Genomic DNA, 22,755 nt, shown 5'->3' on the forward strand with positions numbered 1-22,755 from the left:
GCCCACGATTGTTCCAAACACCTAAAAAAGTTTTTTTTCCTTGTTGTTGATGTCCTTATTATTTTTGGCAAGCTCCAGTTTATTCTGAACTTCCTGGTACCATTTCTGCATGTTCAGACCATCCCTCTGTAAGCATCTTCAGGCCCTTCTCTTTCATCTTTTGTCCAAACCCTTTCATCTGAGCTCATCAAATAGTTGTCTAGGAAGCTACATTGGGTTTTTGTTTTTGTTTTTACATGTTGGTTTGTTTATTTTTAAAGTGCCTCCCTATTTTCTTTCTTACTGAAATTACATGCATTTGTATAATATGGACTTTATTCCTTTATCTTCCTATTCCTTTGATTGAAATTAGTTTTTACTTTAGAGTGTTTAGCCAAGAATTTTATTTGTCCTTTCTCAGAACTTAAAAAATCTGCTTCCCCAGAGTCTTGAATATATGTCTGGCTGCCTAATCAAATCCAGTTTTTCAGATAAAACTGCATTCTCTAGCTGATGCTGTCCGTTCAAACTCATGCAGAGCTGGGTGGCCAAAAATGATTGTACTGTATAAAGGATGATGAAGTGGCTTATGGAATTTGAGTCTAACATATATGTTTTTTAAGACAGCTCTGCTTAACCACATTTAGAAACTTTTCCACTATATCACAATGCTTGCATCATTAGCATATTTCTTTCTTTAGAAGTCTCTACAATGAAAAGACACTAAATAGAGGTAATTAGCACAGTTCCAGGTAAAGACTAGATTTCTGTCTCCAATTATTTTTGCTTTAGTTTGGAAAAAAAATTATTTTTCTGATTCTTTCAGCAATGTTTCATGTATAATAAATTTATCAGAATTTTCTTAAATCGACAGATTTTAAGAAAGCACTTACACATATCATCAAGGAGTAAATCATGTTTTATGTGCTGCTAAATTTACTTTGGTGCTATAAATTGAAGAACCAATAAAATAATTCACTTTTAAGTATAGCGTAATGGTCCAAGATATTCTATATAAAAGGAAAAGTTGTAGCTGGAAATACTCTGAATATTTAAGAAATAAGAATACAGAGGAATTTTTAAAGGTGAGGCAGTTAGTACTCAGGAAACTGTAATAAACTTGTAAATGTACACTTCCTTTAGGATAGTTGTTAATCACATGACTTCTATTTTTACAGGTGGTGTTTAGCCAAAAATAAAATATTTTTCTTTGATGACAGGTACACCAGAGAGGCAGGGGTTCGCTCTCTGGACAGGAAGCTGGGGGCCATTTGCCGAGCTGTTGCTGTGAAGGTGGCAGAGGGACAGCACAGAGAGGCCAGGTTGGACCGTCCTGATGTGGCTGAGGGAGAAGGTCTGTGACTTTGATCTGGTGCCTACAGGCTTGGTGGCTAGGGGTAAATGGCAAAAAAAGTTGGATGTGGAGGGATAGTGTGGGGTGGTCCTTGGAGCAATGGCACATATTTCTCCACTGGTAAATGCATCCACTGAGTAAGTAAAACTTAATGGTTGATGTATTTTATCAAGAGGATTCTTTTCTACAAATAATACAGAGTTTTAGCAGGAATAATACTTAGTATTAATGCTTTAGGGATATTTTTTCTCCAACTTTGTAATGATGGTACACTTTATGTTTGGGTTCTGGCGTTCTCATTTTTCCTTCTGATCCAGATTGTTAAGTCATTCAATATTTATAGCATAGAAAGTTGCTACAACAGTAAAAAGAAAAAAGAAAAGAGAAAAAAAAAGATCCAAGCTGTCCAGGTACTGCAAGGGCAGATCTTTGTTCTCTGGAATAGCTTCATGTGTAATATTTGTTTTTCTCACACATTTTCTTTGATAGATACACATTTAAGATGTAATTTAAACTATTTTTTCTTTGAAAAAGAATTGTGGAGGTGGTGACAAGGAAAAAAAGGGAAGGAGTCTATTCCTCAAGTTAATGACATGTGGACATTTCCTTCGGTGCCCAATTAAAGTGTCGTAACTTCTTGCCCCAGGCCATGCTGCTGCGTAGTTGCCAAAATTTGCTTTCACACACATGACTTGAGTCGTAGAGAATCTCTTTATTCTTTCATAGGAGAGAGACTTATTAGATGTTCTACCATTTCCGTAGGTCTTTCTAGAAAGCACTTTGATGAATATGGCTGAAGAACCATATCACAAACCATATAATTTGTGGTAAGCTCAGCAGAACAGATGCAGTTAAACATCTTCCCTGCTTCTCCTTCTGTTGCTAAGCGCAGTACATTCAACCGCAGTATCATCCAAAGAGTAGACTTTCCCAAATCCTCCTCTTCCTCACATGTGTTGCACCCCTGCTCGCACTGTGCCTAGAACCTCGCTGGTTCATTTCTCCAGAGAGTGAACCTCCCACCTTCTGTTGAATTGGGGAGGGGGGGTGGCCCTTGTTATGTGGAGTAGGAGAGGGATCTTAAACCCATAATTATTTCTTACAGAGACTTAAAAAACTTGTTGTCTTTAGTCCCACTTCTCACCCATCTTTTCAGGAGTACCTCAAATTCCTGAGCCTTTGTGGATAACCACCGCACCCCCACCCTCACAGACATTAAAGTTTCCACATTTCCTAGCCTGCTAAGTGTTTATTACTTCTTGCCCATCTACTTGCACTTATCCAAAATGTTGTCAACATCTCTTTTCTTCTTTCTTACTCTTTTTGTTCTTGTGGGTTTATTCTTTTTGTTTGTTTGTTTCTTGTCATTTTAATAGGATTTGGAGAGGAAGTTTAAAGATAAACACATGTTCAGACCACCATTTTCAGAAATCTGAATTTTTAAAAAGTACCCTAGGTGAGTGATAGCCTATTAAGAATTGTGTCACTCGGTGTAGCTGACAGTGACAGTGTAGAACTAATGTTTTTTTTTTTTATCTTTTTTCCCTTTCTAAATATATGGGCTAGATCCTCATGAGTTTCCCCTTTTTATTCTTAGAACACTCCCTTCGTGCTGTGGCCTCTGGCACCCGAGCCTGTGTCCTTTTGTTCTTGTCTGTGATATAATAGAAGGGCAGAGAGTGAAATGAGTTTATCTGGTTAACACATTTTGAAAATTGTGTTTAGGATTTAGACAGTTTATTTTGGAATTTATAATAACACATACAGAGGGGTTTGATGTGAAGAGAAGCGTTCCATAGTTATACAGTGCTTATATACATCCATTAGCATATTTCTAGTAACGTCTGTGACCACATTAGCTATTTAAAGGTAACCCAGAAATACTCAGGAACTTGTTCAGCTCGTGAACCGTGTGAGAACATCCAGTGTTTCATGGTAACATTTATTTGGTTTGTTTTTTTTTTTAAATCCATGATTCACAGAACAAATCGTAAAAGATAACATAGTTAAGCAGACTTGGGTGGTTAAGATATTACCTAGGACACCCATATGAATAAATAATTAGGACAAGTACGTGTCTCTTGAGAGGATGATTTTGACTGTAGTTCTTATTAGAGATACATGGACTCCAAGCTGGGTCTTACATTGTAAGATACCCTGGAGTATGTAGGTAACTCTCCTCCAGATTTTAGTAAAATAATTATAAGGTATCCTGAATTGATGTTTACGACCTCAACCAAGCCAAGAGAAAAATTTCTACAAAAAAAAAGTCTCTACTGGGTTCTCATGCCACAAAGTTCAAATGCAGCTAGCTTAGTAACTGAAAGTTGCTCATTAAGAAATGAATTACATAAAATTAGAGTCTAAAATAGAAGTTGTTTTAGAAATTTCAAGTAATGCAGTGAGGGAACTATTTTTAATGTTAAAAGTATTGCTGGACCTAGAGTTGCTGCCAGGAAGAAAAGTAATTTCAGGCCACAAGCTTTAAAGACAGGCAGAAACCTCAGCATATCGAACAAACTTTCTGGAGTAGGCCCAGAAATACTGGTCTGTGAACAGTTGTCTTTGTGTTTGTGGGGTCTTAACTGTCAGAACAAATAACAGAGTTTAAAAGGCGGGTGAGATTTCCAATTGATTTGTGTTAGAGGAGGAATATTTATGGTTTCGGTCACTTCCCTATGAAGTATGGGAATTATTTTATAAAAGCAGCACTGCCTATGTTTTTCTGTATGTTATTAGTGTGTTCTGAATTGCCCTTTTCCTTTCTGGGATATTAGGTTGAAAGATAAAAGTTTGCGGCTAAAGTTTTATTCTGCTTTTGCCTGCCTTTAGCCAAGGACACACATGTTCCATGTATTCAGTTTTGCAGATTTGGATGTTTCTCTCTAAAGCGTTAGGCATATGTCCATTTGTTCAGTCACTCATGTACCATATATGTCCAGTTAATATCTAGTGAGATATTTTCATCAAAAATTATCCTCAGCAAAGAAAGATTCACTTTATAACCAATCTTTATAAAGTTTCTCAGAATATGGAGCACTCTCAGTTATTTTTGAAAAATACGGTATTCATTGGAGAAGCTACATTAAACTTAATGTACCTCAAGATGTTAGTTTCTTAACTGTTCTCATCGAAGTCACCTGAAAAATTGCTTAGGAAAAAAAGAGACAAAATTAACGGGTTTAGCAGTTATTCATGAAGTGTGTTAGATGTTATTATGAATAAGCCTTTTAAATGTCACTTAAAGCAATATGTATGTGGTTATGTTATGGAGATCTTAGATAAACACTTAAAGGAAAAATGAATTAAACTAGCTGACTTATGGTAAGTGGGGGTGGGTACTTCGGATGAAATTTCCAGTGGCAGCATCAAACACAGTTTCAAGAATGACTGCATCTCATTTAGTCTTGATACCTGGTAGTGTAAATCCTCCAGGTTTGTTTTTCTCCAGGATTGCCTTGGCTATTGTAGGTCCGTCAAATATCTGTGTTAATTTTAGAATCAGCTTGTCAATCTCTACCAATAAATAAGTAAATAAATAAATAACACCTTCTGATATTTTGATTGTGATTGCGTTGAATCTGTAAATTAGTTTGGGGAGGATTGACAATTTGATATCAAGTCTTCAAGTTCATGACTAGCTTCATTTATTTGTCTTAATAAATGTTTTTAAGTGTTTTAATAGTTTTCAGTGGTGAGCTTTTGCATATTTTTCTTTAGATATTGAATATATTCCTAGTTAATTGATCCTTGTATGTGTGTGTTATGTGTGTGTATCATTATAAATAGTATTTTTAATTTTCTAGTTTTTTTGGTTGCTAGTATATGGGAATACTACATTGACTTGTATCCAGCAAACTTGCCAAATTGACTTATTAATTCTTACTGTAGACTCTTCTGGATTTTCTACATATACCATCAGTTATCACAAATGCAAATAATGTCAGTTTTTACTTTTTCCTTTCTGATCATTATACCTTTTATTTCGGTTCTTTCCTAATGAACTAGCAGGGACCTCCAGGAAGGTGTTGAATAGAAATAGTGACGATAGACAAAGGAGGTAGAAAAAATGCCTATGAAGAATTACCAGTCTCTGTAGCCTTAGTTTCGTACCTTTGGGTGACTTGATTGACTATTATAAAATCTTAGTTGAGTAGGATTCTCAGCAGCTGTCTGGTTTGACCCTGATTTGATTCATAAGTCCCTTCACAGAATTCCCCAATAAACACTAAGCCTTGCCTATTTGACTCTGTTAACAGACACATCATTATAAACTTAGCTGTCTACTTCCCAGTCCATAAGAAAACAGAAGCTGTAGATTGGAAAAAGGGCTAAGTGGTTGGGTGGTATGAATCACAAGCATTAGGATTTGATGTCAGTGAAAACATGCCTATCCTCTCATGATAGATGCCCTGGGCCCCCACTGGCCACAAAACATTGGGCTGGCTAGACCACAAGTCTAACTCTAGGAGTTTCTCTAGTTCAGTCTGGGTCCCAGTTTGACTGAATTGCATTTCGACATGTATTGTTTCTCTGATATGTTTGCCTTATGTAGGACAGTGAAATCAACCTAATGTAGTGGAAACAGGCTGATATAATATCCTTAATTTTTGGTGTATCCTTTCCAGACTTCACAGTTAAAAATGCATCAAAATAAAATATTCAAAGTTTACAGCACTATTCTCCTCCTTCATTAGCTTAATTTTCGTGGGTCACCACACTCTTGGCTGTCAGCAAGAGTATGCCGGCTGGAGGAGAGGTATCCTGCCTGCCACTTTAGCAAGTCTGCTCATTGCTGGAGCGGGGCGGGGGGCAGATGCTGAGAGGAGAGCCGCATTCTGATGGGCCTTCCTCACTTTACATCCCACTCATTTGCTAGGGTAGCTTTTCCTTAGCCTTTCTTGGGTCCTTTTCTCCGGAGGAATCATCTTCTGTCGGGCTGCATTCAGGGCTCTTTGTTGTGGCTTCCTGCCATTGACTTCTCAGACCCTCGGCATGCTTTACGATGGTTATTTTAAGCATGAATCCTTTGTAACGAAAACAGGAAGCTGTTCCTGCAGGAGAAACAAGTGGTTTTGATCCTTTCAGCTCTTTTGTTTTTTCCTACAGTCATTGCCAAATCTGAAGCATATCCATTCTCTTGTCTAATGTCATGAATTTCTTATATTAATGGAAAATACTATATATAATGTTTTCAGGAAGTAACCTCTGAGCTTTGTGTAACTTTTTGCTAAATTCTTTTGTCTTTGACTTCTTGGAACAGTCTTCTAACTGTTGCAGGATCTGTCCCTTTAGCTATTGGATTTTACATTATTCAATGCTGTGTAACAAATTACCCCAAAACTTAGTAAATCAGTTAGCAAGCGTTTATCATCTCACTGTGTCTGTGGGTCAGGGATCCAGGAGCAGTTTAGCTGGGTAGTTGTGAGGTTCTGGTCAAGCTGTCAGCCAACTGGAGGTTCAGCTCAGGGCGGATCTGCCTCCAGTCTCACTGATATGGCTGTTAGCTGAAAAGGGTTCCGAGACCCACCCAATTCCACTGTGTATGTGGAGGCTTCCCCACACCAACAAGCAATTCTGGGATGCCAGCTGGGTGTCTAAGAATTCAACTCAATTCTGACACCTACCTAGAGACAGCATCCGATTCCACAGGCAAAGGACTCAGTCTCACAAGACTGCCCTCCACTAGAGGCAGGTCATACACTAGGGTCATTCCCTGTACTTTGGACTGACTGGCTCAAATTGGAGTTTCCCACGACCCCCTCCTTGGGCTTAATTTGCTAGAACGTGTCACCAAACTCAGGAGATGCCCCCCTTTACCCACTAGATTACCAATTTATTATAAAAGGATATTAAAGGATACGAATCAGCTACATAGGGTGAGGTTCGGAACAAAGGAGACCACGTCGTCGTGGAGCCTGGGGCCTGGCACCCTGGCACAGGGAAGCTCTCCAAAAATGGACCAAAAAGCTGTCCTTTGGGGGTTTTATGGAGACTTTGTTACTTGGTCATGATTGACTAGATTGTTGGCCAGTGGCGACTGATTCAACCTCAGACCCTTCCCCCCTCCCCAGGTACCAGTGGGTGGGACAGAAAGTTTCAACCCTCTAATCTCCTGGCAACCAGCACCCATCCTAGGTGCCCCTAAAAGTCACCTCATTCACATAACAAAAGACAGCTTTATCACTGTCAACACTTAGGATATTCTAAAGGCTTTGGGAGCTGTGAGCCTGGATGATGGGCAGATACAGATGAGAAACACTTCTTAAAATCACAATATTTCATAGCAACATGGGTTCCTTGCTGACTGTTGGCCAGATGTTGAGGTTCTCGCCACTTAGGCCTCTTTCTAGGCTCAGGACACGGCTGTTGGCTTCCCCAGAGAGTGTGCTGTGCAAAAGGGAGAAACAGAGAGCCCAAGACAGAAGCTGCAGGCTTTTATAATCCTCACTTCTGCCACATTCCGTTCGTCATACAGACCAACCCTGTGAGAGATGGCACTCCATGGGAGTAGGGATCATTGGGGACCATCTTGAAGGCTGGCTCTCACAGATTTTTTTTTTTTTTACTTATTTTAAAGAAGGTTATTATACATTTCGTTTCTATTAATACAACCCCCATTCCTGAAGATTGAAATAGTTTGTTTAGGGTTTTAAAGAAGACCTGTGGTTTGGGTTGTTAACAGAGAGTGGAAATTTCTGTGCTGCAGGAACAGTTAAGAATAGCTGTATAACTCTGTTGGCTGGACCTTCAGGGGAGAAAAGCTTAATAAGACCCACAAGCAAATGAATGATTCTTTAGTAACAACGGAAGCAACCTTTACTTGTCAGCTTTTAATGTGGATTTTGTTGATATTGTTCTTGTTTGTTTTGTTTTGTTTGAGGACATAAAAACTTTGTTAGCTGTTTTTAATAAAGTGAGGCTAATTGAGTCGTTTCTTATTACTTGGTTCCAGTTACATATAAAAATCCTCAAACATTTTAACCCAAATCCCATATCTTCCTTTCTGGCTAGAGTTAGAACAAAAAAGAGAGAGTAATTTGTATGTTTGCCTCTGAACCCAAAAACCACAGACCAGATGCTTGGGCTGTTTATTTTAAATTGTTATAATAATACTCAGAAGTCAGATTTTTAGTTTCTGAAGAAACGCCTACGTCTGATGTTAAGAGGTCTTTGAATACAGTGTGACGAGCCACAGTTTTAGTGTTGTTATGGGGGCCGAATTTAAATTTGAGAATTTTAATTGAGAATTTTTTGCACATCCTTTGAGAATTTCTGCACATCCTTACAGAATTTACTGATTTAAAAGGCTTGTAGCAGTTCAGTAGTCATCACAATCTAAGACGCTTTATTATCAGAAGGATTTTTCTAAGCCAGCATTTAAGTTTGTGCTGTTGAGTATCCATCCATCAAACTTAAGCTGAGTTCTTATTAAAGACCCAGGTTGCACAGATAGGGCTAACAAGTTTTGATTCATTTTGCATTTTTAGTATTTAAAGTCTTGCTTCATCTGTTCATGCTTATCTTTCCTTTGATTGTATTAGTGACTCGGGACAAATAAAGTTTTCTAATAGTCAAAGGAACAACTAAGGTTAACTGTTAAGGAATATGGACTTCAGAGAGTTTTAGTACCAGGGCACCTACCTGGCTTGCTGATTCTAAAGCTTTGGGGGTTTGTAGGGTTCTGTTACAGCTAATTGGATTTTGCAAACCAAGATCTAATTAAATTTAGCTTAAGACTTTCTATGCTAAATCCTTTGCATTTGTAGGGATATTAGGCAGCATGTTGTGTCCATACATCTAAAATCAAGTGGTGTTCAAATTTGAGATGAAAGTGTTATATTGGTATCTATTGCCGGTATCATGAAGATATTCTGTTCTTACATTTATGCTGATTTACTGATTGTTCCCTCTTCAGTACTGGCCTGGTTTAAGAGATTTGTTTGCCTATGTAGACTGGAAGGAAGCTGTAATAAAGGAAAAATCCTACTTACGTAAGATAGGAGACAAACGTTTGTTATTTAAACTCTATTTGGAAACAGGAAAATCAAATATTGTCTAAAAATTAAAAAGTCATTGTTCCATTTAATGAATTATATAGGAAGATACAGTGGCCTTTGGGTGTCATTGACATGTATTATCAAAACCAGCCTTAAGTTACAAGATAGTAAAACAATACTTTTAAAAAATACTACCAAAAAAAAAAAAAACCACTACAGATGGTGTCTGCATCTTAACTGCTAATCCAAGTAATTCTCCAAGACTATTTTCTGGATCTCTAACACAGGAAATGAGATTTATTAATGCAAAAAAAACCCCTGGGAGACGGTACAAGCTCTCTTGTCTGGTATAAAGTTAGGGTCCTATGTTTTGGACCTTTGTATAATACTAATTTATTCAGTAAGTGAGTCAGCTAACAGTCACTGAATACTTATGGTATGCCGGGTTCTAGATCGGATTCTGGGAAGGAGATGAAAGAGAACTTCTAACAAGTATGTAGTCCACTGGGGGAGATAGATATATAAACAAATAATTTTTAGATGTGGGATAAATGATGGTTTTTAAAGTGCTGTAGAGGCATTGACTTGATCATTGAAGGCTTCATTTTATTTATTATAAATATTGTAGCTTTTAAAAGTTGCTTTTAGTAAATCGAGATAAAATGGTCTTTTATTTACATCTTAGAATTGATCTGAATAGGTAAATAGATAGAAAAAAAATGTTTTCCAGATACCTTTTTTGATGTTCTTTATTTTTATGAATAGATAACTATTACTAAAATTGAGAAATGGTTCACAATCCTAATGTCCATCTATATCTCAACAGTTATTATATAGAAATGTTTAGTAGGTAAAACTTGAAAGAAAATGTATTTGATAATGTTAAGGTTGTATTATCGTCCCCAAAATAATAAAGAAAATATTGGCAGAAAGGACTTAAAATATTTTATTGTTAGCATGAAGGTTTTTCTGGGCATTTGACCCACAGATTTCCCCATTACAACTAGTTCATTTAAAAAAAAAAAAAAAGAAAAAGAAAGAAAGAAAAACAGATTGAAAATATGCAGGCACAAATGCTTTGGCAGCCAGGGTCAGTAACTTGAATCTCAGTTGCGTGTAGCACACTTCCTCTGGCTGGGAAGATGGTTTTTTGGAAAAGATTAACCTGAAACTGACAGACAAATTATATAGTTGAAAATATTCAGGTTTCTCTGATTTGTTTTTAGATATTTTGTTTTCCCCTTTCTGCTTTCCTAAGAGAAGGCTCTCAAATGCTTTTTATCTATAGTCAATTTAGCTTTGAGCCACATACTTCTATTATCTTGTAAGAAATAACAAAGCCACTTATAATCTCAGCATCTCATCTAAATTTGTAAAGTAGACTTGGTTTTTTTTTTTTAAAAAGTCGTTTTATAACTGCAGCCATACAAATCTCTCTTCATGCCTAAATGGGGTCTGGATCCATGTTTGCATACCCATGTATGCTGAGGAATTGAGATGTAAACAGTATTCCCATTCATTGGTTCATACACGACCTCTCTGCCAACTACCTGTTAATATACCTAGTAATACACGTCCTACGCCCTGCACACAAATATAGTTCAACCAATCTGTAAGTTTCATTTTGCTGCTTCTTCAAGATGCAGGAGCCCAATGTGATTGGATTCAACTTTCAAGAAGAAATTTTAATCATTCGGTACTAATTTTGTCACATACTTAATTTTCATTTATTAAAAATCTTTATATTTACTTGACAAAGCCAGTATTAAAGACCTGATAGTTTCTTGGCAAATCAAAGTAATGATTAAGTGTTTCGGTGATTTGTCATTTGTCCATGGATGTTATTAAGATTTAAGAATGCAAGGGCTTCCCTGGTGGCACAGTGGTTGAGAGTCCGCCTGCCGATGCAGGGGACACAGGTTCGTGTCCCGGTCCGGGAAGATCCCACATGCCGCAGAGCGGCTGGGCCCGTGAGCCATGGCCGCTGAGCCTGTGCATCTGGAGCCTGTGCTCCGCAGCAGGAGAGGCCACAACAGTAAGAGGCCCGCGTACTGCAAAAAAAAAAAAAAAAAAAGATTTAAGAATGCAATAGCCAGTCACTATGCTGTACACCTAGAACTAACACAACATTGTAAATCAACTGTACTCCAATAAAATGAAAAAAAAAAAACAACGCAGTAGCCAAATTCAACTTAATTCAGCAGACCATAATTCAATACCTCTATTGTATAAGGCACTGTGATAAATTGGTATGGTAAGATTAGAGTTCATCTAGTCTGACATTTTACAAATAGGGAATCTAGGGCGCAGTTTCTTATCCAAGATTTTGCTGCATAAATGTTAGTTGTTTCCTGGGTGGTGGTTACTCCTTCAGTTTAAAAGGGATTCCAGTGGGAACTATGATTAAAAAGGTAATTTGATACTATATGGTGGTAGATCTTGGATGCACCTCTTAGAAGTTAAGAATTTGCTTAATTTGTAATGAGAAACTAGTAAAGATTTTAAGTCTGGAAATGATGTAATTAGAGTAGTGATTTAGAAAGATTGATTTACAAGTAGTGAATAAAAGGGATAGTAGGAAACTAGGTAGAGAAACCAAATTAGAAGACTACGTCGTAGTCCAGGCAGGAAGGCTAATTGTCATTATAAAGTTCCTGTTATTTGCTAGACTCTGTCCTAAGCATTTTACTTGTATTTACTCATTTAATCCTTTAATGACCCTGTAAGATAGGTATTGTTTTTAGGCCCATTTTACAGATGAGAAAATTAAGGCACAGAAGATTCAGTAACTTCCCCAAGGTTCACAGGTTGTAAATGTCAGTCAAGATTTTAATCTAGGCCGAACAGCTCCAAGTCTAACCTCAGTAGCTATACTATGCTTTCATTATTCCTATATATCCTATATCCATTATCCTTATAACAACTATTTGAAGTGTAGGTACCATTTTTCTCTTTTCGTATGAGGAAATGGAGCTTAAAGAGATTAGGGAAATGAACAGTCCGAAAATGAAATTAAGAAGGCAGTTCCATTTACAATGAACATCTGAAAGACTTAAATACTTAAGAATAAATCTCACCAAGGAGGTGAAAGACTTGTGTGCTGAAAACTACAAAACACTGCTGGAAACAAATTTTTAAAGATCTAAGTAAATGGAAGGATATCCTGGTTCATGGATAGGAAGACTTAACATTGTTAAGATCTACAGATTCAATGCAGTCTCTTCCAAAACTTCAATATCCTTTTTCAGAGAAATGGAAAAGCCGATCCTCAAGCTCATGTGGAATTGCAGTGGGCTCCAAATAGCCAAAACAATCTTTAAAAAGAACAAAATGGAGGGCCCACATGTCCCGAGTTTGAACTTTCTACAAAGCTACAGTAATTAGCTGGTATGGTACTGGCATGAGGACAGACATACAGACCAATGGGATAGAATAGAGGGTACAGAAATAAAGGGTCACATATATGGTCAGTTGATTTTTAATAAGGATGCCTAGACCAGTGGGGAAAGGAAAGTCTTTTCAACAAATGATTGCTGGGAAAACTGGATATTCACATGCAAAAGGATGAATTTGGACCTTTACCTTATTATATATACCAAAGTTAACTAAAAATTGATCAATGACCTAAACATAAGAGCTAAAATTATAAAACTCCTGGCATAAGAGGTTTGGGGAAAATCTTCATGACATTACATTTGGCAATGGCTTCATGAATATGACACCAAAAGCACAGGTATAACAAAAGAAAAAATAGATAAATTGGACTTCATCAAAATTAAAAACTTTAGTGCATCAAAAGACACAGTCAAGAAAGTAAGAAAAAACAACCTATAGAATAGGAGGAAATATTTGCAAATCAAATGTCTGATAAGAGATTGATATCCAGAATGTATAAAGAACTCCTATAACTCAACCAACAGAAAACAGCCCAGTTCAAAAATAAAGGACTTGAACGGACACTTGTTCCAAAGAAGATGGACAAATGGCCCATAAGTACATGGAAGGATGCTTACCATTGTTAGTCATTAGATAAATGCAAATGAAAACTGCAATGAGATATTACTTCACACCTAGTATGATGGCTGTAATAAAATAAAGTGGAAAATAAAAAGCCTCGCATTGGTGAAGATGTGGAGAAATTGAAACCCTCGTGCACTGCTGGTGGGTGTGTAAAATGGTGCAGCTGCTGTGGAAAACAGTCCATCAGTTCTTCAGAAACTTAAATGTAGAACTACCATGTAACCAAGCAATTCTACTTCTAGGTATATATCCAAAAGAGTTCAAAGCAGGAGCTCAGACAATAGCAGTGTTCATGGCAGCATTATTCACAGTAGCCAAAAGATGGAAACAACCAAAGTGTACATCAAAGGATGAATGGATAAACAAACTGTGGTGTCTGCATACAGTGGAATATTATTCAGCCATAAAAAGGAATAAAATTTTGATATATATACCACAACATGGCTGGACTTAGAAAACGTTATGCTTAAGTGAAATAAGCCAGACACTGAAGGACAAATATAATTCCACTTAATATGGGGTAGCTAGAATAGGCAAATTCATTGAGATATAAAAGTAAAATAGAGGTTACCAGAGGCTGTGGGGGTGAGAGAATGGGAGGTTACTATTTAATGGGTTCAGAGTTTATACTGAGATGATTAAAAAAAGTTTCGGGGGCTTCCCTGGTGGCGCAGTGGTTGAGAGTCCAGTATAGATAGCGGTGAAGGTTACAACAACATTGTGAATATATTTAATGCCACTGAATTGTACAATTCAAATGGCTAAAATGATCAATATTATATGTATTTTACCATAATAAAAAGAGTTACCAAAAAAAAGAGGTTAAGGAAATTTCCCCAAATCATACAAGCTTGTAAGAGATGGACCACAAACCCAGGCTATCTGACTCCAAGGCCTCTTGGAAATAAGGAGCATCTGTTGTACCTCACCTGGATATTTCTGAGGATCTACCCAAAATCAGGAATACTGAAAATGGGAAGTTTCATGCTTTTGTATCTAAAGCAATTTGGATATCTGTCTGAGGCCCTAAAGCTTTTTAATCTAAACATTTCAGCTACTCGTAGTGGTTAAGAGTTGGCTACTGGGAGAATTTGTCACTTTTTAGAAACAGTGTTTTTGTTCAGTATTAAAGGATAATAATTTTTAATGGCAAAATCATCACTACTATACAGGTATAAAATGAACATGTGTTAAAGATTTTAATGAACTCATTAATTAATGAGAGAACCAGTAAGATCTGGTTCCACGGAGAATTCAGAAAGCAGACATCTATATAGGCAATGAGGAATGCTGAAATTAATTTGCAAAACCAGCTTCTTGGGAAAGGGAGAGGACAAAATTCATTTTCATTTCTGTGGACAAGAATCACTTGTATTACTATTAGTTTCCTACAGCTTACAGGAAAATAGCTGAAAGGCACTGAGACACAGACAGCCTGGAAGGGCACACTGGACAGCATACCCAGTAATCTATGTTTTGCTCATTTCCAAGTCTTGCACAGTTTTTTCTGACAGCAGTCATAGAAGGGAATCCGTGTATGTAATGCCAGATGTGTTGATTCTTTTCAGTCAGGAAAAAAATAATCTAATCTCTAAATTTACCACCTAGCTGCCTTGTCAAGGAACTTCTGAGCTACAGGCAGCTTTTCTAGACTGGACTTTAGGTGGGACAAAACGTCCCCTTAGCCAGGTGTCCAGAACCCTGAGACTGTCTGTGATTTGCTGTGGACATCAGGCGATTTGCTTCACCTTCCTGGGTCTCAAGTTTCCTTGAGTATAAAATGAAAGATTGGACCAGATTTCTTACTTTCTGCCTAGCTCTTATATTTTTATATATCGTGGTTCCATCCTATTCTTGAATTTCTGATGCTACCTGAATTCTGCTAAAGCCTTAGAATGAGATCTGAGACGTTCTCAGGGACATTGTATTAGTATGACAGGAACAGGTAGTATTGATACTTGTTCCTTTGGAGAATTAACCCCCTGTTTCTGGGCCCTGTTATTTGATTGCTGGCTGCAGTTAACAGTATTGTACACCCTATCCTCTCCTCCAAACCTACCCCGAAGGAGTTAAAAAAGAAACTGTTATTCGTGAAGATGTACACGTCTTTAATAATCTAGAAGAAGGGGTTCCTTTTATGGCAGTACCACGGAATGTAGCTTTTGAACTCATGAGAGTGGTCTAGAGAGTGTAGCATATGCTTCAAGTCAAGTAGAATATAGAGAGTAATAAGTGATACCTAAAAAGTTCTGTCCTGAGTAAAGATGATTATAGATAACCTGGGGCTGTTTGTGGTTGGGGAGATTTTTGTTTCTGCCACATTCTGCGGAATAGTTGTTTGGTGTCAGTACCCTGTTCCTGGCCTCTGCTACTTTCCCTTTGTTGGATCACCTGCCCAAAGACACCATCTGCTGCAAGATTTGTTCAAAAGGTAAGAAATGTTTTTTTTAAACAAGAAAGCTACTGGAGTTTCCTGAGGTATTACACCCCTCTGTTCTTCCTCCTGTCCTCCCTTCTTAGGATTTTCCTTTCTTCCGGCTTCCCACAGTGATTCTTTGGCTCTTGGGCCTGCTTTCATGTAAATCATGTTCTTCTGACAGAGGAAAAGTGGCTGGAAAAGATCACGTGATCATGTCCTCGTGTGACAGCTGCTTTGGGAAAGCCAGACCCTTCCCCTGAGGAGTTTGTAGCTATAGAATATCCTTTTGTCATAGCTGTGGCAACATCAGCTATAGAGCCTGGTTTGGCCCTTGGGGAGTACCCCCCGAGTTTCATCCCTGCTTTGCCAAGGTCCACATTTGTCATGCTGGCAGAGCAAGTGCCTTGCAGGTTCTGCCTCTGGTGCTATTTGCTTATCTGCTACCTTCATGCCGTTAAGATCCTTGGCTATGCCCTGACCACCCTGGCTGTGTCCTGAATTAGACTCAGAACGGGCTGATAATACCGTTGAGAAACATGGGGCAGAGTCTTGAGTCTTGGTATCTTTTTCTTTTTCTTAAATATATTTATGCGATTCCCAGCAGTTGTGTGTTTGTGGTCAAAGCCCTGTCTGTGGAGCCCTGGGTGGGATTGGGGTGCAGAGGGCATTTTGTTTTCTTCTAGTGAAAGGGGCTATGGAGTAAGACATGTGAGTCTTAGAAGTCTGTATTAAATACTACTCTAACTACATAATTCATTTCCTCATTTATGCATAGTAAGGCTTTCAGCATTATCAAATTCTCCCAGCAACTCTGAGGGTTACTATAATTATTATGATTTTACTGATTGGAAAACCAGATACAAAGAGGTAAAGTAACTTTTTTCAAGGCCAATCAGGAAGCCAGAGCCAGGATTGGAGACTATTATTTATTGACTATCTCGTCATGTAATCTTAACCTCATAAACTCAGGGAATAGCTTGTGTTAAAATTTTAGACTATATCATTTCATTCGTCCTCATATATACATTTATATCATATTGGTAAAAATCATGGCACATGAAATTTTATACTCCCCCCCTTTCCTCCGTTTGATGTTGTTTCAAAAGGATTTTCTCGCATCACTTAAAAAACACTTAGGAAACAGTTTTAGTGACTGTGTAGTATTTTATTAGATGTGTGGCTGTACCACAGTTTACATAATCATGTTCCTAATGTTGCGTATTTACAATAGATCTAATTTTTGCTGTTACAGATAGTGCTTCAGTGAGTATATTTGTGGTCTAGACATTTGTCTACACTTTTGGTTATGCCCTTAAGGATAGGTTCCTTCAAAATATTGGATTGGCCAAAAAGTTCATTTGGTATTTTCTGTAAGATGCTTCTAGTAGCGCTGAGTTGTCTTTAACTTCATTCAAAGCAATTTTGTTAGACTGTATTGTGACAACTGTCATATCAGTGTGCATTTTTAAAAAAAGCTTATCAAAACTGGTGAATTTTTGTGTAGCCACTTTAATATTGAAAATGGAAGAAGAAAAGCAACAGTTTTGGCACATTATGCTTTATTATTTCAAGAAAGGTAAAAGCACAACTGAAATGCAAAAAAAGATTTGTGCAGTGTATGGAGAAGGTGCTGTGACTGATCAAACGTATCAAAAGAGGTTTGTGAAGTTTCATGCTGGAGATTTCTCACTGGACGATGCTCCATGGTCGGGTAGACCAGTTGAAGTTGATAGCGATGAAATCAAGACATTAATTGAGAGCAGTCAATGTTATACCACGTGGGAGGTAGCCAGTATACTCAAAATCCAAATCAAGTGTTGAAAATCATTTGCACCAGCTTGGTTATGTTAATTGCTTTTATGTTTGGGTTCTATGTAAGTTAAGCAAAAAAAACCTTCTCGACCGTATTTCCTCATGCGATTCTCTACTTAAACGTAATGAAATGTTCCATTTTTAAAACAAATTGTGATGGGTGATGAAAGTGGATACTGTACAATAATGTGGAACAGAAGAGATCGTGGGGCAAATGAAATGAGCCACCACCAACCACACCAAGACTGGTCTTCAAAGAAGGTGATGCTGTGTATATGGTGGGATTGGAAGGGAGTCCTCTATTATGAGCTCCTTCCAGAAAACCAAAAGATTAATTCCAGCAAGCACTGCTCCCAGTTAGACCAACTGAAAGCAGCACTTGAAGAAAAGTGTCTGGAATTAGTCAACAGAAAACGCATAATCTTCCATCAGGATAACGCAAGACCACATGTTTCTTTCATGACCAGGCAAAAACTGTTACAGCTTGGCTGGGAAGTTCTGATTCATCCACCATATTCACCAGACATAACACCTTCGGATTTCCATTTATTTCAGTCTGTACAAAATCCTCGTAATGGAAAAAACTTCAGTTCCCTGGAAGACTGTAAAAGGCACCTGGAACAGTTCTTTGCTCAAAAAGATAAAATGTTTTGGGAAGATGGAATTATGATGTTGCCTGAAAAATGGCAGAAGGTAGTGGAACAAAACGGTGAATACGTCGTTTAATAAAATTCTTGGTGAAAATGAAAAATGTGTCTTTTATTTTTACTTAAAAGCCGAAGGAACTTTTTGGCCAACCCAATAGAATCACTGGGTGTGAGATTATGACTATTTAGGAGGCTTTCAGTATATTGACAAATGGCTTTCCAGAAAGATTGAATCAATTTATATTTTCATAAGCAATAGTATTTGAGAAGATCTCTCCACTCTCTTTTCCATTGAACTTTGTCATTTCTTAAAACTTCTTTACTGGTTACTTTAATTTTGTAACCAGAAATTGTATCTTGTTTTTATAATTTAAACTTCTTTGCTTCTTGGTGAAATAATCATTTTTTCATGTGCCTATTACCCATTTGTTAAGAACCACTGTTTTAGCCCAAGATAAGGGCATAGAAGAAGAACGTTAACTGTGCAGTTCCAACAGGAAGGATTTGTGGGACAGGGTCCATGTCCTATAGGGAGGTTGAACTTTTTTTTATTGTTTTTGTTTGCCTTGCCTTAAAAAGTCCACCTGGCGTGAATGTTATGATCTGGGGCAAGGCCCGTAATGAGGCCCAGAGATTCTGCCACTATCTTCTCTTGGTGCCAATCCCTTCTGACTACGGAGAACGTGGCACTAGAGCTGAGTACTGAAAGCGTGTGCGAGGCCTCAGGGTTCAGCTCTAACCTGGGCCTCATTCCTTGAGTGGCATGTTGGCGAGATGATGTTTAATGAGGAATCAGAGCATGTATTCTCTGAAGATCCAGCACTCTCTTGCTCTCGCTTTGTGTTACCCAAGGTGCAGTGGATGGTTCTTAAAATCCAGTGCCAGCCTGTCTTTCCTGATTAGCTGGCACCATTTTCTTGACATGAGCTTTAGTTCTCTAGGCTTGTGCTCCACGATGGAACATTTTGAAGCACAGATTAGTTCTAAGTTTATTGCAGTTTTCATCACCCAGCTGCTGTGCCTAGAGCCTGGAGTGAATGGCCGTCTTTTGCATTGTAAGGTCTAGATGCATTAGAAGTAGCTCTCCACACCCCCAGCCCCTCAGTACTCAAAGCACTGAATTCACTCCTCCACTTGGAAAGGGATGGGATATCCCAAAGCAGCGGTTACATAATTGTGGATTGGCTTTCACCCATCCAGCTTTACTTCCTCCTGTGATAGTGAATTCCAGGCTGGCAACAGTAATTAGATCTCAGAAAAGCCCGTCACAAAACACAACAGGCTAAAGAAAGTCACAGCCTCTTCTACGCATTGGCTAGAGTTTCAGAGCCCTTCATTTTTAGTGTACGGTAACCGTAGACAGTATTGCGCTTTTTCTCTGTGCATTAATCTTAATTAAGCAATGACACTTTCTGTTCCGCTCTGAGATCTACGTGTAGCTAAACTGATGGTTTAAGTGCCTCCCCACCGTTGGTCACTGATGTTGCTGCAAACAGAGCAGCAGGCAGAAGATCTCCTGCACGCGACTGAGTAACCCAGGAATTGCTCAGTTTAGTGAAACAGATAAGTAAGTGCTGTAAGAAGTTGCAAAGATCAGGGAAGACTTCCTAGAATCTGGTTGAGCCAAACATAGAAAGATCAAGTGACATTACAGAGGTATGACTATGAGATTGTGTATAACTCAAGACCCACACTTAGGATACAGTGTGTGTATTACACTTTGCAGTCTGCAAAGGGTTTTCTCTTTAATTCTCACAAGAATCCTGCAGAGATAGGTAGTGAGAGGTTTAATGTTTTGCATAAAGTCAAATAGCCAGCAAGTGGCAAAAAGTCTGAACTGTTGTCTGTTTTCACTTGTGATCCAGCAAGAGAGTAGGACTTGTGGTCCAGCAAGAGAGTAGGCCAAGAGAACCCTTTCCCTGAAGGTCACAGCAAGGCCGTGAGACACGGGGATCATTTGGGGACACCCCAGGATGTGTCCAGTTATCATTGGAATCTAAAATTAAGGTCTAATATGATTTAACATATTCAGTAATCACTTTGGAAAAGAAAGGAGTTAGCGAAAAGCAATTCCTTTAACTTCATGATATCAGAATAGAAGAATCATAGCAAAGCTAGAATAAATATAGGTGGACATACAATGTTTAGGTGACTTTGTAATTATTATGTGTTGTATATTAATGTATACAGTAATCATTTCCAGAAGGAAGGGTGTATGTAAAGAAAGCAATGAAAGAAAAATATTTTAAAGCACTTTGTGAGGTAGTACAAGAACTAGAAGAATTATGGTAAAACAAAAAGAAAAGAAAAGCATGAATAGAGCCAGATGAATAGAGCCAGATATTTCCTACATTTATTTATTTATTTATTTATTTTGCGGTACGCGGGCCTCTCACTGTTGTGGCCTCTCCCGTTGCGGAGCACAGGCTCTGGAGGTGCAGGCTCAGCGGCCATGGCTCACGGGCCCAGCCACTCCGCGGCATGTGGGATCTTCCCGGACTGGGGCACGAACCCGCGTCCCCTAGCATCGGCAGGCGGACTCTCAACCACTGAGCCACCAGGGAAGCCCTTTCCTACATTTTTAAACCTCTACTTATTTTAGGTTTCTGGCTATAGACTGAAGTAACATTTTTCTTTATTCAGATTGGAATTACAAAGACCAGTAGAAACGGTGGTCCTAGGGCAGTTGGTTCCTGCTCCCTAGTTGTCTGATCTCAACCAGAATGAGTCAGTCCTTCAACAAGATGTCAGCAGCCAGGGCTCTTAGGCAGGTAAAGGAAATAGTCCATTATTATAGGGATTTCAAGCCAGGCTTCATATTATCTTACCCTGGTGATGACAATTATATTCGTTTTTATTGGAAAATAATAATCTTGGAGTTGAGCTATATGTTTACACAAGAGGCATTGCTTCTAGGGGTTCTGTCATTTCCAAGTTCACGTTGGCTGTCAGGAAATGGGACACCTGATGCAACTCCTCTGAGGAGGGAATTGAACAGTTTGAGTTGTGTTGATTTCACAGAGAATTGTACAAGGTAATCTATTGCATCTGACACTTGAGTATCTGGCCTCTAAAGGCCATCAGTTGAACAGTGCCAGGCATTGCTCTTGGCTTAATATAATGGTTGAAAAGAAGACAGGCAAGGTTGCTGCCCTCCTGGGGCTTACACTTTAATGGGGGAAGATGGAGGACAAACAAGTGAAAGTAAATGAACAGGGCAGTGCATTGTGTCACCCCTTGGGGGCTCTTGAAAGACTAATTCTTCTGTTGCGTACCACAGGTACACACGGTGAATTTTTGTGCCTTAATAAAGGTATAAAGGTGACTGAACGGTTGGAAGTCCACTGAGCTTCTGTTTGATATTTACTGCTAATGAATTTTCATACCTGCAAATCTCTGAGAATTCTTAAATAAAATTTTCTCTCTTAGGTTACAGAGAACACATCGTAGAAGATACAAAACCTGAATCTATCAATGACACTACCGACTTGGCCCTACCACCTGAAATGCCAATTTTGATTGACTTCCACGCTCTGAAAGATATCCTTGGGCCCCCGATGTATGAAATGGAGGTGATCATTCTCGTTCCTTTGTTGATACCCACCAGTTTACTCTGTTGGTTGCCTAATAGATTGGGGGAGAAGTAGATTTGGGTATTTGGGGAGGCTGAATTTTGTCTTAAGATTGGAAACTTATGTTCTCTGTGGTATTAAATTTTGGTGCTTAATGTGATAATGTGGCTTTTGCAGAGCACCAGAGACCCTGGCCAGATCCTCTTTTGGAAACCCAGTCTGATCTTATTCTTCGCATCCAGTTTCATTTTAAGAACAGTGTCTCTGACTTTCCTCCTTAGAAACTGTATATTCCTATTGTATGTGCTTTAATTAAGTATTTCTTTGTGCTATCAAAGACTTGGAGGAGGGAGGGAAACAACCCAGTACAGAATACCTGAAGCCATGAGCCTGGCTTTAGCTTCATGCTCCTCTAGTGCAGACCAGATGGCATCTTTCAGGATTTGTTCTTTCATTGTTATTACTAGTGCCTTTTGAGTTAAACCGACACGCAAGCCCAGCCCTATTTCCATCTCTCTCCCGTAATTCTCCCTCATAGCGGAACGCGGAGCCATAAAGGCCTTGAGAGCAGGACCGAGTCAAGGGAGCTGGATAGAAATAGGTGTTGGTCTATTCTTACCAACTATAGTACTCTGTTTTGGAATGGGAGATATAAATTATAGGGTTGTTAGAAAATAGAGGATTTTTAAAGTCCTGGGAATGTTGAGATCACCAAGGGAAGCTGTGACTGCTGAGGTATTGTGATATATTTTATAGGATGCTTATATGAGCTTTCCTGGGGCATTTACTAGAAAGAGTATGTATTTTACTACTGAACTTATTAGCATCTTTCTTCAGAAGCTTTACTATCACCTTGTCTGTGTAAAGGAAAAAAGATTTTCAGAAGGTATATCTGGTGAATTATGCAGAAGATAATCTCTCCATCCAGCATTTGAAATCACTACCAGTAAAC

General features: G+C 38.4%; 1 protein-coding gene across 1 annotated transcript in view; it reads left to right on the forward strand.

Moving 5' to 3' along the window:
* The window catches only part of LONP2 (lon peptidase 2, peroxisomal), a 98,535-nt gene that overhangs the window by 63,287 nt on the left and 12,493 nt on the right, over positions 1–22,755 (forward strand). Inside the window, exons 11-12 of the mRNA XM_024747473.1 lie at positions 1,200–1,333; positions 21,661–21,803. Coding sequence (XP_024603241.1) covers positions 1,200–1,333; positions 21,661–21,803 — 277 coding nt within the window. The remainder of the gene's footprint in view (positions 1–1,199; positions 1,334–21,660; positions 21,804–22,755) is intronic.

Source organism: Neophocaena asiaeorientalis, unplaced genomic scaffold (genome assembly GCF_003031525.2).
Source record: "Neophocaena asiaeorientalis asiaeorientalis breed wild unplaced genomic scaffold, Neophocaena_asiaeorientalis_V1.1 scaffold438, whole genome shotgun sequence".
Lineage (NCBI taxonomy): Eukaryota > Metazoa > Chordata > Mammalia > Artiodactyla > Phocoenidae > Neophocaena > Neophocaena asiaeorientalis.